This window comes from Ambystoma mexicanum, chromosome 4q (assembly GCF_040938575.1).
Source record: "Ambystoma mexicanum isolate Mex_15411 chromosome 4q, UKY_AmexF1_1, whole genome shotgun sequence".
NCBI classification, from domain to species: Eukaryota; Metazoa; Chordata; class Amphibia; order Caudata; family Ambystomatidae; genus Ambystoma; species Ambystoma mexicanum.
In genome coordinates, this window is record NC_090928.1 from 1,189,638,919 (window position 1) to 1,189,657,450 (window position 18,532).

General features: G+C 46.1%; 1 protein-coding gene across 1 annotated transcript in view; it reads right to left on the minus strand.

Moving 5' to 3' along the window:
- The window catches only part of DNAH8 (dynein axonemal heavy chain 8), an 8,835,797-nt gene that overhangs the window by 7,671,942 nt on the left and 1,145,323 nt on the right, over positions 1–18,532 (minus strand). Inside the window, exon 9 of the mRNA XM_069608756.1 lies at positions 874–987. Coding sequence (XP_069464857.1) covers positions 874–987 — 114 coding nt within the window. The remainder of the gene's footprint in view (positions 1–873; positions 988–18,532) is intronic.

Genomic DNA, 18,532 nt, shown 5'->3' on the forward strand with positions numbered 1-18,532 from the left:
GAAGATGATGACATTTTCTTCACAGAAAAAGAAGCGCGCCGTTCTCGATAGCGAAGCGATTGGAAAAACGGAACTGAAGCAACGGGCGTGGCTCGAGCTATTTATACCATCGGTGACGTCGATAGAGTACGGAGTACGTCGAGGGACAATCGACGCCACGACCTCGAGCGCAGCGCCCTCTGCCGAAGAAATCTTTTTTCCGAAGCAGCGAAGCTGGAGATAACGATTTATCACAAGATGAGGACACAATCCATTCGAAATGTTGTTTCAGAGAGCACACTCACTAAAGTCACCTCCACATTGTACAGTGTCATAACCTCATTTGCAACACTACAATTGCACTATCTATACACCAAAACAAATAAATGGCTTGGCTGCCTGGAAAGTGGTATTGTTTGCATAATATTGAAAAATCGTTTAAACAATACTGCAAATCCCCTACAGAAAGGGTGTCTCACCAGACACAAGATTCTTTTGGAAAATCACAGACAGAACACACTGGGAAGGCATGAATACTTTCCAAAGCAGTCATGTGATCACAATCAGCTAATCAATGTCCTACCTGTATTGCATATTTTCCCCAGCTCATCAGGGATTGGCTGAGTTTGAGATTTGTAATGAGACTTGAGGTGAGAAAAGGCTTTTTCATTAAAAAACATATTGTGATTTTTAGTGATGGTGATCTTAGTGGACCTGCAGCCACTGAGCACTGCAGCGCTCCCTTACCGCAAAGCTGAATTATAAGATACAATTTTTGTCCCTGAGGGTAAAGTTACTGCATATTACATGCAACCTTTGAACAATTCATTTGTAAACAAAAATGATTAATATTTTTTTCCCTAAAATTCCAAAATTGTACCCAAATGTACTTACCAAATCACATGTATACAGTGGCTGGCAAACCTTTTCAAGTGTGGACAAAAATTTCACATTATCTTTTGATTCATTTGCTGCATCTGTGATTCTGGCATCTAATTCTTTCCACATCTAAAGAAGAAGTTAGGGAAATCAAAATATGTGAGCTTTTATTGATTTGATAAATGCTGATTTTAAAAAGTAAGAAAGCACTTTGCAGTAGATAAATAACAAATGACTATTCTGAATGAAAGAACGGAGGGGCATTTTTGTATCTAATGTAACATATATATACTGCTATCAAATCGAAAGCAAGGGGATAGCTACAATGGAATAGCCACAGTTGAAAATGGGGGAAAAGATTGAGAACAGGCATTTCAATTTTAAAATTCAGTACCCTAAAAACCAGCTGTAATTTAATTTGTTTTACTTTTTGCTGAGGATGGAACTCATTATCACTCTTAATGCATTTTTCCAAATCTTTCTTTATTGAGCTTTTACAACTTTTTTTGTTTATTGATTTTTAAAATTAGCAATAGTAATGCATACATAGGTTTATAATATAAATTAACAAACACACCTGCAGTTTAAGATAAATAATGAAAGAAAAATATTTGTACAAAAATGATAGATTAGTAAAATTACAATAATTTGTGTAGTAAAACTGGCGATATAGTCGTGTAATAAGATAAATAAATGTAATTGACAGGCAGGAGAGACGAACAAGACAGACAAGACAGGAGAGGGAAAAAAGGATGGAGGAAAATTCTTGAAAACACTAAGTTCATAAATAGCAATAGATCAATGCAACCATATAATTAATCAGAACGGTTGAGAAATCAGATGTATATATCCCACATGTTATTAAATATACAAAGATTATTAGTAGAAAAAGCATAAAAATGTTCAATACGATGAATCAAGCAAATAAAATTCCACCATGTTGTATAAGACAACTTGCTGGTGTCTTTTCAGTTAGAGTTAATGATATGAAAGGAAATACAAAAAAAGGATTAAACAAACTAGAAGATATAATAGTTTGCATGTACCGGTTAATAATGGTACCAGTCATTAAATTACAAAGCAAGAGTGGTTCTTGAAATTGAAAAATATTCTGTAGGCGTTCCCAAATTTAATCCAAAAGGAGTGAACACATTTACAATTATAAATTAAATGTGTGAAGTCTGCATTTGGAGTTTGACAAGACCAAAAAGTATTGGAAGACTAATTCAAGAGTTTAGCAATTCTTGAGGGTGAGAGAAAAGTCTGATGTTGAATAAAGAAATGGGCCTGAGTTAGATTCACGGCAACCAAAGTACAATAATACAATTGCTAAATGCTGGTCCACATATCTGGAGAGGGTTAAACATTCCAATCCGTTTCCCACTGTTTAGTTATAATGGTAATGGGCAAACTCCTATTTTCATTTTTCATTTAGGAAGGAGTATACATTTTTATTGGCATTTTCACAAAACATGAACTTCCCCAGAAGCATCCTCACGCCATAAGAACCTCCTCTCCCCCTTTTGTCCCAACCCTGGTCCAATGTATTCCACCTTTCCCCCTTGATGTTGAATTGTTAACCCCAACATATATGCTGCGTAAAGTTCCTTCACTGATTGTCTCACCTCCTCGCCATGAAGTTCCTTAACGCCTCCGAGTAGTCCACTCCACATTATACCAATCCGAAGAGTCTCATTTTCCTCGGACACCAGGCCACGCTGGTTCCTTTCTGCAGAAATGTCAGTACAATGTCCCAGTCTGCCAAAAATCCCTGGTGGTCCCCTTGTATGCAGTAAGAAACCCACTCAACCGTTGCAAAGTGTCACACCGTCCCTACCCATTCATGTTCCGTAGGAGCGTTTCTTGATTTCCACTTCTGTGCCACTACCAATGCCCCTGCTAGCATTAGAATCACATATACTTTACGTTGAGCTTTCAAGGCTAATTTTTCCCATATCCCCCCCGAACACCCCAAATTGCAATACCTCTGCTTCTCCTCCCCTTGATTTCCAATATCTCCTCTATGGCACCCTGTATCAAATCCCAAAACTGCTGGGTGAGCGGGCATACCCACCAGATATGACTCCTTGTGCCGTCTGCCCTGCATCACCTCCAACATGTATGGAGCTTCACCAGTGTTAAATGGCCATTGACATATCAATTTCACCCATAGCTCCTGTAGTTGAATCAAACTAGTTAGTTGTGGGATATTCATTTTGCTTAACAAATCCATATATCATACTCACTATATGTGTGTGCCCTGAGTCAGTTAATAGAAGCTTTTCAAAAGGTGTGAACGATCTTGTCACTGCCTCCTTTTTAACTGGACTCATCAGCCAATGTCTCAGTTGAGTGTATCTAAACCTCTCCCCTTCATCAAATATGATGTCTAGTTTACAATGCTGGAAGGATTTTATCTTGCTACCCATAAACATATCCATTATCTTGAGACTGCCCCCATTCATCCAATTATCAAACCCACTCCCTCCCTCCCACCCCTGGAGAAATTTGTGGACTGTAGAATATAGGGGTAAAAGGCGACGGGTAAGTGGTTGGATTCGGTCTTAGTACCAACTCGTCCCAATAATCCCCCACCAGTGATCCCACTGTACCACAATGCAAATTGTGTGGCCTGACCCAATTTGGCTTCCAAAGGATCCCCTCAAGGTTATCTCCTACCACTGCTTCATTCATTTCCTTCCATAGTGTTTGCCTGTCATCTTTTAACCAGTCCCTGATCACTCTATTCTGTGCAGCCAAATAGTATGCCCTAATGTCCTGTTCTCCCATACCCCCATATTTCTTGGCATGGTCACAACCCATCTTGCCACTCTTGGCTTTTTGTTATTCCAAATTAACCTTCCAGTATGTCTTGGGATAGATAGAAGAACAAGTTACTTCTTACCTTGTAACGTTCTTTCGACGGGATGTTCCTCCGATGTATTCCTCATCTTAGATATCTCCTTCCAGCTCTGCTGGCCTCGGAAATGTTTTTCTCTAGAGGGCGCTGCGTGTCGACGTCCTCCGAGTCGATGTCCCTCGACAGCCGCTGTATCGACGTCGACGTCATCCTGCCTATAAAGGCCGCGCGCACCGTCCGTTGCTCAGTTCCGTTTGGTAGCCCACAATAATGCTTTCTGGACTAACTAATCACCCTGAAGGAGCGTAAGCTGCAACAACAAGGGAAGTAGAACTGCGGGGATGGATGGGAGGGTCGATGAGGAATACGTCGGAGGAACATCCCGTCGAAAGAACGTTACAAGGTAAGAAGTAACTTGTTCTTCGAAGGGATTGTGTCCTCCGACGTATTCCTCATCTTAGATAGGCTCCCATAGCAGTATTCTATTATCGGAGGAGGGAGTACTGACTTCACGCTGTCTTCTATTGATGAATAGAATGCAGTACAGCCCTTCCAAACCTAGTCTCTTGACTGGAGGAGGAATCCAAATTGTAAAAACGTGTAAAGGTATGGACAGACGACCATGTAGCGGCCGCACATATGTCTTTAACCGGCACGCCTCTTTTGAGGGCCGATGAAGCTGCAATACCTCTAGTCGAATGAGCCCTAAGTTTTTGAGGGGGCTCTTTCCCTGCCAGTTTATAACATTCCAGAATGGCTAGAATGATCCATCTGGAAATGGTCTGCTTAGTTATTGGTAACCCCAGCTTGTGACCTGCGTAACCTACAAACAGCTGGTCTGCCTGTCTTATCCTGGCTAGTCTACTGATGTAAAGACTTAAAGCCCTCCTAGGGTCTAGCCTGTGTAATCTCTCTTCCTCTTTCCCCGGGTGAGGAGGAGGATAGAAAGATGGTAGGGTAATCTTCTGAGTGATATGGAATTCAGAAACCACCTTTGGGAGGAAATTAGGCTTCACTTGCAGGACAACTTTGTCTTTGTGAAATATTGTGTGAGGGGGTTTACAAGAAAGAGCTTGTAATTCGCTCACCCTTCTAGCAGATGTAAGTGCTATTAATAAAACAGTTTTAAGGGTAAGGAATCTTAACGAACAAGAATGGAGAGGTTTGAAAGGTGTACCCATCAGGAAAGTTAGTACTAAGTTTAAATCCCATAGGGGAATTTGGAATGGTCTTGGGGGATAAACATTGGTTAACCCCTTTAGAAACTGTATTACCAAGGGTAATTTGAAATCGGATGGTTCTTCCGCAGTACGCTTAAAGATGGATAGCGCTGCGAGATAGCCCTTAATGGTGCCAACTTGAAGGCCTGAATTTGCCAAATGTAGTAGGAAGGACAAAACCATTGGTGTACCACATGAAAAAGGGTCGATATTCTGTTCTCTACACCAGCTGCAAAATCTGTTCCAACGGCAGCGTTATAAAGACTTTGTTGCTGGCCTCCTTGCCGAAAGCAACACCTCCATAACATCATCAGGGAGGTCCCAATCCTTGTACCTCAGCCTTTCAGAAGCCAAGCGTGAAGGTTGAGGGTTTTGATGTCTGGATGGAGAACCTGACCTCCCTTCTGTGAGAGTAGGTTCTCTCTGAGTGGAAGTCGAATTGGAGGGCAGATGGACAAGTCTAGAAGGTCCGGGTACCACGTTCTCCTGGCCCAATCCGGGGCAATTAGGATCATGGTTCTCCGGAATCTTCTCAACCTCCTGATCATTTGAGGAATGACAGGGACCGGTGGGAACACGTACAGAAGCGGAAACTCCCAGTCCACTATGAACGCGTCTCCCAGAGCTCCTCTCGGGGGAAATTCCCTTGAGCAGAACAGGTCGCATTTCCTGTTTAGGCTGGTGGCAAACAGATCTACCTGAGGGGTTCCCCAAAGGGCGAAGATCTCTTGAAGGACTTCCTGAGCTAGCTCCCACTCGTGGGAGACTGTGTTCTGCCTGCTCAGAGCGTCCGCTGTCAAGTTCTTCTCTCCGGCTAGGTGAACTGCCGATAGAGAGATTCCTTCTTGGATTGCCCAAAACCAGAGCTGCATCGCCTCTCTGCACAGGGGTAGTGATCCTACGCCTCCTCTTTTGTTGAGGTAATGCATGGCCACCGTGTTGTCCGTCATTATCAGGACGTTCTTTCCTTGTACAGCTGGCAGGAACGCCTTCAGCGCAAGTCTGATGGCTCTCCGCTCTAACAGGTTGATATGTAGTCTGGACTCCGATGGAGACCAACGACCACTGATGGTCAAGTCGTTGGCGTGGGCTCCCCACCCCGTGAGTGAGGCATCCGTGACTACTGTTATCTCCGGCCAGGGTTGCCAAAACTGTTCTCCTTTCAGAATGTTCTCCTGACAGGCCCACCACTGAAGGTCTCGAGCCACCCTGCCGGGAACCTGAAGAAGATCTGTCTCTGTCATTCTCCCTGAGAATTGTGACCACTGAGTCCTCAGTGCCCACTGGAGGAATCTCATTCTCAGGCGAGCCTCTGGCACTAGGAAAATGCAGGATGCCATGAGGCCTAGCAACCTCAAAAAGTCGAAGGCTGGGAGACGTTGGGCATGTTGGAACTTGGTAACCATCTGTAGAATATCTTGAGCCCTCACCTCTGGTGGCGAGGCTTTTCCCAGGGAAGTGTCCAGGATCGCTCCTATGAACTGGAGTCTCTGCGATGGTATCATTTGTGACTTCTTTAAATTGAGGGAGAAGCCCAGTCTTTGAAGGAAGTGGCACACGTGATATAGCTGGATCTGAGCTTGTTCCTGAGAAACAGCCCTGATCAACCAATCGTCCAGGTAGGGGTAGACGTGAATCCCTTCCCTCCTTAGACTTGCAGCCACTACCGACATTAACTTGGTGAAGACCCTCGGGGCGGAGGTCAGCCCAAATGGCAGCACTCGAAATTGATAGTGAGAGTTGCCAATTGCGAACCTCAGGTATTTCCTGTGTTTGAGATGGATAGGCACATGGAAATAAGCGTCCTGAAGGTCCTGTGATATCAACCAGTCCTGGAACTGAAGGGCCTGGAGGATCTGAGAAAGAGTGACCATCTTGAATTTGTCTTTTCTGAGGAATTTGTTCAATTCTCGCAAGTCCAAGATGGGTCTCAGTCCTCCGTCTTTCTTTGGAATGAGAAAGTAAAGGGAGTACCAGCCCTTGTTCCTCTCCGCTACAGGTACCGGTTCTATGGCACCTTTCTCTAGCAGGTCCCAAATTTCCTGCAAGAGGAGCGGATCTGGAGCTTTCTGAGAGCTGATCCCCGGTGGATGACTCTGAGGTATACGTAGGAAAGGCAGGCAGTAACCTTGGGCAACTGTTTACAATGCCCAAGCATCTGACGTGATAGCCTGCCATACAGCCAGATGTTGAGTCAACCTGCCTCCTACAGGTGTCCTGTGAGGGAAGTCCTCAGAGTGGTTTTGGGGCGGCTGATGCAGATGCCGATGGTAAAGCGGTACCTGCTGTTGCTGCGGCTTTTGAATATCTACCCCATCCACCTCGGGTAGTTCTTCTTTGTCCCCTTTGAGTCGGTCGTCCTCTACCTCTTCCGAATGCGGAGTAGAAGCGAAAGGACTTGCCCCTCGCAGAGGTTCCTGTGGGACGAAAAGGAGTCTGACGGATTGCAGCTCCTAGGCATTTTGCTGCTGCTTTTGAAGTTTGCAGTTTCTCTAAACTGTCATCCGCCTTTTTCCCGAACAAAGAAGAGCAATCGAATGGCATGTTCAAGAGCCTGGCTTGCACATCTGGGGCAAAACCAGACTTTCTCAACCAAGCGAATCTCCTGGTTGATGTACTTGCCGCCATTGCTCTGCTGATACTGTCAGCCGAATCAATGCCCGTCTGGAGGGATTCACACATAGCGTCTTTACCGTCCTGTATAATATTCAGGAACGCATCCCTTTCTTCTCCCTCCGGGATGCAGTCAGCCGCTGTAGAAGCACACTCCCAAAGTGTATGGCTGAACCTAGCAAGGGTGCAAGTAGCATTAACAGATTTTGAAGCCATGCTACATGCTGAAAAGACTTTCTTTGCCATAGCATCATATTTTTTATCGTCCCTGTCCTGTGGGACGGTAGGATAAGCCGTCTTGACATCGGTAGAGGATGCTGCCTGTACCACCAGACTTTCTGGGGATGGGTGTTTAGACAAAAACTCTGGGTCTGTAGAAGATACCCTGTACTTTGTAGACAGTTTTTTATTTACTGCTGGTACTACATCTGGGGTTTCCCAGTTTGTCATGATCTTTCTCTGAAGAGCTTTATGAAAAGGCACCACAGGATCCCCCTGTGGGCCTTTGTCAAGAATATCTGTGAGGTCATCTTGTTGGAAAGATTGTGAAGGTGCAGACCACCCCATGAACTCTGTGATCCTGGCCATTAAGGCTCTATAGGGGGTTTCAGCATGCTCCCCCGGGTCTGGCTTAGCAAACTCCACCTCAGGGGAAGTGTCTAACCCACTTGCCTCATGTAAGGAATCATGAAGATCCTTTAACTTGCGCTCTTCAGAGGAAAATTCCTCTCTAATTGGGGTTACAGGTCCCTGCAACACAAATGTGTCTTCCTGTTCAGACAATTCACCCTCTTCCAAAATTGAGGACATAGTTCTCAATTGTTCTGAACTCATAAAGGGAGTAAATCCCATTTCCAAGGCAGAGGGTGCCGAACTTGTCATTATCGGCCTCGAAAACGTCGATGTCGTCGACGCCGACGTCGAAGGCTTCGAGCGTGGCGTCGAAAACAAAGGCGGAGGCCTCGAAGACCTCGACAGAATTGGAATTCTACTCGACAATCTCGAAGCCATCGACGTCGAGGACCTGGGGATAGTCACTGGGTGTGTCGTAACTGTGACTTTTCTTGGCGTCGACGCCGGTGTCAAAGCTGGCGTCGAGTCGACAGACCCGTGTGTCGAAGGTCCCTTCGACAACGGCGTCGAAGACATCGACCTCGACGGAACCCTCGTCGACGGCGTCAACGGAACCTTCGAGGAAGGTTTGGAGGTCATAGTCCTACTCGAGGGTTCGAGACGCGCTCGAGAGGTTTCCTTCGCCGGGTACTGTGACTCGTGGCGTTTTTGACCTTCGGTTCTTTCGACCAGAGCATCGCTCTCGGCAGTCTTCGAGGGGGTCGAGGCCACTTTCTCGAAGACGATCATCATATTTTTGCGGAATTCCTCCCATTCAGCCCGGGAACTATGTTTCGTGGGGCAAGGGATTCTTTTTGGCAAAACAGAGGAAGAGGAAGACGGAGAAGGGGATCTTCAACGTCTCCTCTTCGAGTGCTTCGATCTCGAGGAGTGATGAGACCCACTCCGAGACCTGGAGCGCGAATGGTGACGAGGAGACGAATGTCTCGACTTCGTCGACGAAGAAGAAGCTTTAAAAGTCTTACCTTTCTCCAGCTTCCCCCTACGCTCCTTCAGGGCCTTAGCTGTCATGGACATACAGTCCTCGCATTCCGAACAATGGTGTTCAGCTCCCAAACACCACAGACAAACTCTGTGAGGGTCAGTCAACGACATCTTTTTCCCACAATCTCGACATTTCTTGAAGCCGGATCGAGGAGTTGTCGGTTCCGACGAGGAAGCCATCGAGCACGGATCGAATGACTCGAGGTAAATAGGATTAATCTGACTAAGAACTGAGCAACGGTATTCCGAGGCACTGAGTAAGCGCGGAAAAATGGAACTGAGCAACGGACGCTGCGCGCGGCCTTTATAGGCAGGATGACGTCGACATCGATACGGCGGCTGTCGAGGGACATCGACTCGGAGGACGTCGACACGCAGCGCCCTCTAGAGAAAAAATTTTACGAGGCCAGCAGAGCTGGAAGGAGATATCTAAGATGAGGAATACGTCGGAGGACACAATCCCTTTGAAACATATTTCTTTGCTTGCGGAAGCAACAGATGGTTTACTTCAAAGGCAGAGGACAACTTCATGTAAATTATCTCACCTTGCAACTATCTACAGTGTGCCAGTGATTCAGGTCTGGCAGATTTGGGTCAGGTCAACAGTGCCCAGGCAGGATCGGTGGCAGAAACCACTGGGGCACACCAGCCATCACCTTTCTGTTTTGCTTATTTGGTAAGTAACCCACCGTTTTTTTGTTAGATGGGAGATGGAGGGGAAGGATGTGTTGCAGGTCACATTAATTTCAGGATTTTTTTATTTTAAAATGTAAACAGCAGTCACAGCTCCATGACATTACGCCTAGAAAAGGCCCATTTTATTATTTTCTTTCATCCTTCATATGTTGCTTAAGCACTGGAACAGGAACTGAACCCATGTTGCACTGCATCTTCTTGTTGCCAAAGCAAGTGCGTTGCCCCTGAGCTATCCTTCCAAATATATATTTCTTTGCTTGTGGAAGCAACAGATGGTTTACTTCAAAGGCTGAGGACAACTTCATGTAAATTATCTCACCTTGCAACTATCTACAGTGTGCCAGTGATTCAGGTCTGGCAGATTTGGGTCAGGTCAACAATGCCCAGGCAGGATTGGTGGCAGAAACCACTGGGGCCCACGCCTCTCATCACAGGCCCGGTGGCTCACTGGGTGTGGAAAGCAAACATCGAGAAACACTGATGAGATCTGCTTTCATGCTGTGCTGTCAATGAATACTGACGGCTGCTCTTACCCATTCCCTGCTAGGTAGGCCTAGCCCCCATGCCCTTTCTGTTGCTACAGTACTGGGTATGAACTGCACAGACAGCCTTGGCTCTGAACCCAATCATTCAGGCATTCTTCACTAGTGGACTGTCAACCTGTTAGTGATGTCATGGTTTTTCCTGCATCCCTGTTACTTCTCCAGCTAACGAGACCGAGATTCCAGGTGAGCTGTGGTACATTTAGCTGCATTTACAACCACCCTTTTCTGGTGCAACACAGATATCTGCTTTTGGCAATTCCTCTATGTCCAGTGGCCCGGGATAGCAAGGACAGGTCTAGGGGTATCAGAGGGGGCAGAGCAGTTGCTACCCCTGGCTACCTCCAAATAACGTCCCAGAAACAAGCTCTGCTCAGGGGATCGAACCAGCAGCCATGTAGCCACGTAGCCTTTCAGCACGACAATTCGAAGCCCCTGCTGAGCAGAAATTCCAGCAAAGAAGGCGTTGGACCGATCAAGGGGTGAGGACCCTGCTCTTGTCACCACACTGAACATTTCATTGCCTGCAGGTATAAATGGCTAAAGTGGCAGACCTCCTGGCAGAAAGGAGAACATAGACAGTTCCCATTCCTTGCACCTCTATCTCTCATCAGCCAAGCATGTAGATTGGAGGTGCGTAAATGCAGGTGGAGGACCCAGCCCCAGGAATCGGAAAGCAGGTTCACTCTGGCTAGGAAATGAAAAGGAGGACAGATAGCTCTGGGTACCACGTCCTTCAAACCTAGTTTGGGGCAATCAGGATCATGGTGGACCCAAAATTCCAATCTTGTGAGCCAGAAGGATAACTGGAACTGGTGGGAACAGAGGGTCATGAATGTTCCACTAACAATCAATGCTTCCCCTAGGGCTCTTCCCCGAAGAAATTCCCTGGAGCAGAGCTTGCACTTCCTGTTCATACTGTAGGTGAGGACATCCACCTTAGGAGTCCCCAATGGGCAAAGGTCCCATCCAGACCTTCCTGGCAGAACTGCCACCCACTTGTGGAAGGTCAACATCTACCTGCTCAAGCCATCTACAACCACATTAAATGTTCCCGCTAAATGGGCAGCACACAGGGACATGTTGTTCTACAGAGCACAGGCCTGAACAATAGTTGTATCACTTTACAGCACAGAGGCAGTGACCCTACACCACCCTAATTGTTAAGGTAGTGCATGGCCACAGTGTTGTCTGTCAGAATCAGCACCCCTATTCCCTTCACCGAGTCAACGAAAGCCGCCAGGACAGCCTTGCGGCTTGCAGTTCTAAACAGGCTTATGCGAGGTTCAGTCAGCGACCAAAGACTGTCCATGGTCGGATCCCTGTGGTGAGTCCCGCAACCACTGAGCGAGGTGTCTGTCATGATGGCTGGCCCTTAGACCAAACACAGTAGGTGCTGAAACACCTAGCTGGAGGCCCACAAGAGGTCCAACATGCCACTGTGACACTGAGACCACTGACTCCGAAGCAGCCACTGGAATGACCACATTCACAGCTGAGCCTTCAGAACCAACCAAATCAAGAAGAAAATGAGGCTCAGAAGATGTTATGTTATTTTAATGGGCATTTGTATAGCGCCTTTCACCATTGGTAAGGTTTCAATGGGTTGAATGTCCTTCGGGTCTCGAGTCCAGGTAAATGGAGATTGTCAGAGCAGTAAATAGTGCCTGCGTGCATTCTTTATGTGCACAGCTAGACTTAATTTTTCATGGCGGATAGCTGCATTCTAGTGCTACAAGTAGTGTACATGGCATGTGATACAGGTAGTATATGTGCAGCTAGGCCAATTTATTGTGGGGGAGCTGCATTCTAGCACATGATGTGCTGGTATGTGAGATTATGTGTGCAGCTAGACCAAAGTGATTGTGGGGGGCGAGCTGCATTCTAGCGTTTTAGGTGCTTAGCGGAGAGTCAGGGTAGTGGTAGATATGTGTGAGTAACCATGAGGATGGAAATGGCCTCCGTCTCCCTGGTTGCCTTCCTGTGCCAACCAAATGAACTATTGTTCCCTTTATAGGCATTTGGTGCGTCAGGAGCCTCTAGGTCTAGTATGAACTCAGCTCTATCTCGTATCAATCCACAAAGGGGATATTTAGCTTTAGGTAAACTTGCGCACATAGGTGAACCCCAATATTAGGCTATTCTACTTACGCAAGCGAAAATGCAGTTTTGGCTGGCTAGCACAGCCATGCAGGTGACAGTTGCCTACACTAGTTAATCAGGCGAGAATTCATTCTATGCTTACTAGTATGGTCACGCAAAATGCTAAATTAGGTCAAACAACTCAATCGGGCGATATGCAGTTCTAGGCCGACTGGCATGCTCCAGCAGAGTACAAATAGCCAGCGACATACAGCAGTGGGAGGATGCACCAAGATTTGAGACACGCAGTAGTGGAAATGCGCCTAGATTTACCCAGCAGTGGGGGAATGCACCCATTTTTGAGACGGCCTACAGTGGAGAAGACACCTAGAGTGAGCACACAGCCGTGGAAAATGCACCCAAGTTTAAGAGCACAGCAGCTGAGGAGTGTACCTAGATATGAACCACAATGCGTGGAAGAATGCAGCCAGACTTGAACACAGCAGCAGAGTAAATGCACCCAGATTCAAGACACACCGCAGTGGGAGAGTGCATCTCAAATCAAACTCCCACCAGTGAGTTGAAAATGCACCTGGATCTGCTGACGATGCAGAAAATCTGAAGCTGGGTTTAGACTCCGAAACAGAAAGACATCCAGGGGCGGACTGGCCTATCTGCCATTCTGCCACCGGCTGAATCAAAATGGACTTTGGATGGCCCTGGGGCCGATTTTATAAACCACTCTGGGCCGGTTTTATGAGCCACATTAATATCCATGGAGCTGGGCTGGATTTTTGTAACTGAAGTTGTACTTGTTACGTTTTTTCACACAGCCTGCGGCTAGCTTACCACACAGTGGCAAACAGATGTATTTTTGATTAGAATGCACAAAGTGTCAGTCGGAGAACATCATCAAAAAAAAGTTAACACTTGCTAAGTTAACTTTGCATTGATGATGCACCAATAGAGTGAGTCGTGGGGCTGCCAGTGCCCCAGCCATCCACTGGCTTGGGTCCCAGGCATGCAGCTTTACATTCTCTTCGAGAACACCAACAAGTCCTGTTGTGGGGGGTGGGCTCTACATCAAGTTTGCTTTTGCCTGCCTTGGGTGCGCGGCAGGGCGGGGATGAACCGGGGATGACTCTTGAGCCTCGCCCTCTCAGGGTAGGGTCAGGGGGCCTGTTGATATGTAGCAGGCTGGCAGTAGCAGCCAATCATGCTCAAGACGCGTGGGTCATCATGCGCATTGGTGTGTTGCTGGGTGCCACATTCAGCACAATGCGCAGATATTCAAAAGAAAGTGTTGATGACAGAGGGGGGAGCAGGCCTCAAGCAAAGCACACCTTGACAGCGACGAGGGTCCTATTTGTGCTGCCTGGCCCAGACATAAACTACAATGGAAAGTCTCTGAAGACAGAATTTGTACATGTGGGTTACAATGGCCAGCGGGGTTCGGGACTTGGAGAAGAGGCAGTCACTCCGAACAAGAACAGTCAAGTGAAGTGTTTATAATTAATTGTTACTATCTCTGTTAGACGAGAAAGGACCAGAGCACTGCTACTGCTACTCAGTCAGTGTGTGTCACGGGTGTGCAATCATTGTGTCGGCATGACTAACAACACATGCAACTCAAACCACAAGGGGATGTTTGAGCACAGACAAAACAGACAAAATCAAATATGAAAAAAGAAATCATATTTCCAATCAGACTAAATGAGTGTCTTTTGAATGAAGATCAGGTTTTCTCAAACACCTGTTGCAGGCAGCAGCATCCCCTAGATGCTATTCTTGGCACTGTATCCTGAGCTGGTGCGGATGGGGTGCCGTGTTGTGGTCTGAATGGGTCATTGCTTGCAACACCTGGTTCAGTGTGGATTAGAGAGCGGAGGAGGTCCGGCCTTTGTAGTAGTTCTAGTCCTTACAAAATTGCACCATGGCAGAGGGGAACACTGAATCCTAAAACAACCCGTTTGTGTGTACATACATGTGTGCATGCAAGATTGGCATTTTGAATGAATGCCAGAACAACACGCTCAAAGTAGTGTGGACTCAGCCCACATGGAAGAGCTTCCCTGGACAGACCGGTGCAGAGTAAGGTGAAAGGTCCTGTCCTGGTGGCGCATGCATGGCCTAGGTATCCTGGTTGATGTGAAGTTTTCGGAAAAAGTAGCATTGTGCAGTCTTTCATTCTACTAATTGAAGCGTCAACCTGCTCCAAAATTCCCATTCCCATTTTACCTTTATCTTCCTGTCTCCACCCTCCATATTCTATCAAGCCTAGCCCCAAGTATTCAATTGAATCCGATTTCTCATAATGTTGGCCCAGGGGGTGTTAGGGACCTGGCTGTTCATGTTGCTCGTCTGTGCATAAGGCGTTTATGGTGCAGCTCAGTTGGTTTGTTGGAGGCAGCCCCACTGATGCTCGCAAGTGGGCACTGGGTTTCTGGTCGCAAGTCTGAGACAGTCTGCGCTTGTCTATCCATTTTAAGATAGCCCGACCCGGGCACAGGCCCTCACTTCTATGCAGTGCTACTCGTTGGGAGGGCTCCACAAATGGAGGCGGTCCGAATACAGTTTAGGCAAATCAGGCAGGACTGGTTCTGAAGTGGTTATCTGCTGCAGAAAAGTTAGGACAGAGTTACCAAATGTGCAGCCTAATGTATAAAACATTAATGCTGCTCTGTGAAGCTACTCAGCGAGAGAGTTGTTTACGCTGCTGTCAAAGGTGCTACGCTCCTGTCAGTGCTGCTTTGTGTTAAAGGCATGTGAATGTGATGGTGTTCTATGGTGAAAACATTAAGTGCTGCCCAGTGGTAAAGGCATTTGATGCTACTCATTGTCTCAGTGTTAAAAAAGCATGGTGCAGGTGGATAATTGTAAAGGTTTAAATTAGGTGGGCCTGGGAGGAAGTGGTGACGATGCAGTATTTAGGTGGCTCCAGTGTCACAATAAATATGTGCAGGAAGTTCTATGTTTTGACCTGGGCTGCCCTGGGTCTATGTTATTGTACCTGTTAGCTCCTTCATGCAGTGAGATTGTATGTATGTATGTCACACTGATCAGGTCATGATCAAGCCTCTCTAAAAGCTGTCTAAGACTGATTACAAACTGCATCCACGCCACATATCTCTATTTGACCCATGAGCATTAGCTCTTAACTTCTAAAAATTTCTGAAATTCGACATGGCTACAGGCCAGGACAAAGATGAATAATTTTAGTTTACAGCATTGAAATTTCCCTTACAGTGTAGAGCATATTGCTGCATGTATGTGTATTTTGTGCATGCCCGTTGACTAGGAGTGTCCAATGCAGTGCTTCTTGTAAGAGCTGATTTCCTAAGTTCCAATATACAATTATAGGACACAGACAGTCAATTGTACTTCTGCATTAAGTATAAAGTGTGGCAAGCACCAGTGTGCACTATAATTTGTCATAATGTAGTCCTTTCGCTCTCAGTCTAAACTGTTGGCTTTGGAGCCTAGTGTTTGACCTTTGCAGCATACAGCTGTTGCGTTCTGTAAGCCCTCGGATTGCATTTCAGAATGTACTATATATCCAGAATATGGGGTTAAGGCAATCAGCAAAAATAATTTAATATTCAAAAACTGTTTACCAGAATGCCTTGCACACGGCTTCCTCCTTGCATTTGCAGGTCAAGAGTGGGTGAAATAAAAAGAACATTTGTGCTGGCAGACGGTTGCATTTGCTGATACCTGAGGCGTACGATCATTATTCTCTCTTAAAAGGTCAGGTTTGTTTATTCCAACGTTAGTCAGAGTCTCCGGCATTTAAATGCAGGCCCTTATTCCAAACAGCCTGCTTTAATATATATTGGGTGTATGATTGGATGTACAGATAATACCTTATATTGTGCATGGGCACTTGCACAGCTGAACACCAATACACAAAATTATATGAAACAATGTTTTTTCCATGCTTCCCTGTGCATTCAGAGTTTTGTTACAGGCCCCTCAGAGAGGGACCTCTCATAGGCTGTGTATGGTTCAGATTCAGTAACTTTATTGAGAACCCTTTCTGAAGTTGCATTAAGGCCTGTTTTCTTGGGCCCTGTGTGTACCTGGGAGGGAGACCGAGGGACATAAGGATTATTGTACCATGTTTCCTTTTAATACACGTTTTCTGGTGTAGGGCATGTTTGCTCAGGGTTTTGAACAGAAAACAGGAAGTTGTGGAAAGTGAGAGCTTCTCACTTCACTAAAGTCTAAATACATCGATCTAAAGCCAGGTTATCGCTAGTGCCAGTTCTGCAGCACGCGGTGTCATACTGGTATGAGCATCACGTGGTATGCTGAGGACAGGTTTTCCTAATTTCCTGCCCAGCAATTGCACCTCGGTAGTTTAGGTGCATTACACTGATTTAACAAGGGATGGTTCTCATACTGTAGAATTGGGTAGAATTGGGGAGGTGGTAACTGTAGTGTGCCGTTGCTTCAGATTGTAGATTGTCTGAGAGGCATGAGGTATGTGGTGGCACCATGGTTGTGGTGAATTGTGGCATTGTTAAGTTGTAGCTGAAACTGCATGCTTGCGGACATCACTCTTTCCTGGCACCTTACCCGCAAGACTAAACAACACATAAAACTATTGTGAATCCTGTAAAGCAAATTTGTAAAGCATCTAATCCCATGTGGTATCTATACCTAGACAGCCCCAGATGTGTGGTTCATGCATACTTAGATTAAATGCTTCTGTCTGAACATGGATTTATTACACTTTCATGCTGTCTCGATTATGGGCTTGGTGATGCAGTTGCTCTTTGGTATCAGCTGTGATTCAATAATGCTGCAGAGCCCATCATTTCACTCAACTCGAGTGCACCCTAGTCTGTTGACACATGCACAATAATTTATCTTTAACTGCTATTTTCCAATATAACAATGGGGTAGGAATTACAGAGAGTGAGGAAGGAAAGAAATAAGGAAGAATGGTACAAGAGACAAAACAAGGACGGTAGAAGGATGGGGTAAAAGTTAAGAGGAAAGATGGTAGGGAGACAGGAAATAAACAATGTGAGAGAGGAAGGAAATAATGTGAGAGAGAAACCAAAGGAGGAGAGGAAAGATGCCCATGAAAGAAAGGGGAGAGAACGGAAGGAGAAGCAAGAAAAAAGGAAGGAACAAAACAAAAAAGAAAGAAGAAAATCAAGAGGAAAGAAGGGAGGGATAAGGGAGTGATGGATGATTGGGGGGAAGAAGGAAGGAACTGCTTGCTCCTCCTAGCTTACTCCAGTAATATAGACCAGCAGGTTGAGCTCTCGCTGGCGCTGCTGCGATCTATGAATGATCTGCAGGTAGCAGGTTCAAATCCTGGCAAGGCCAGCTCAGCCTTTCCTTTATCGGAGGTTGATAAATGAGTACTAACTACTTTGGTTGGGAATGATTGTATGTAAATATGTGCTATGTACAGTGCTTTGGCAAACGTGCAATTTAAATAACAAATCATTATCAGATGCCGGGGCCATGGAAAAGGAATGTTATCCCTGGTTTTCTCAAGTGTTTACACAAAACATTACATGCAAAAACACCATTAACCCTTTACATGATTCACGGATGAGGGTTTGAAGGCCTCTTTTTTTAGATGAGGGTCTCTTTTTTAGATGATGGCCACTTTTTTTGAGATGTCTGGGCCCATTTCTTGCCCATGTCTGACCCCGAAGACATTCACCATCTGTGGTATGTTCACAAGTCACTCCTCAGGGAGAAAGGCCCTAAACGTGCATGTGTCGATCACTGCTCCAATGAACTGGAGTGACTGGTATAGCGAATTGGGGAATCGTTGGGGTTTAGGCGGAAGCCCAAGCTGCGCATAAGCTGGCAAGTGTTGTGCAGCTGTGCCGTCCCCACTCTGGGGACCGGGCTCAAATGAGCCAATCCTCCATGCAGGGGAAGATATGAGTCCTCTTCCTCCTGAGACGAGAGGTCACCAAAGCCAGCAGCTTGGTAAAGAACCTTGGTGTCGAGAGATGCTCAGGAGGCATGGCAAAAAACTTTAAAAGTAAGGCCCCATTACAGAGCTCATATAC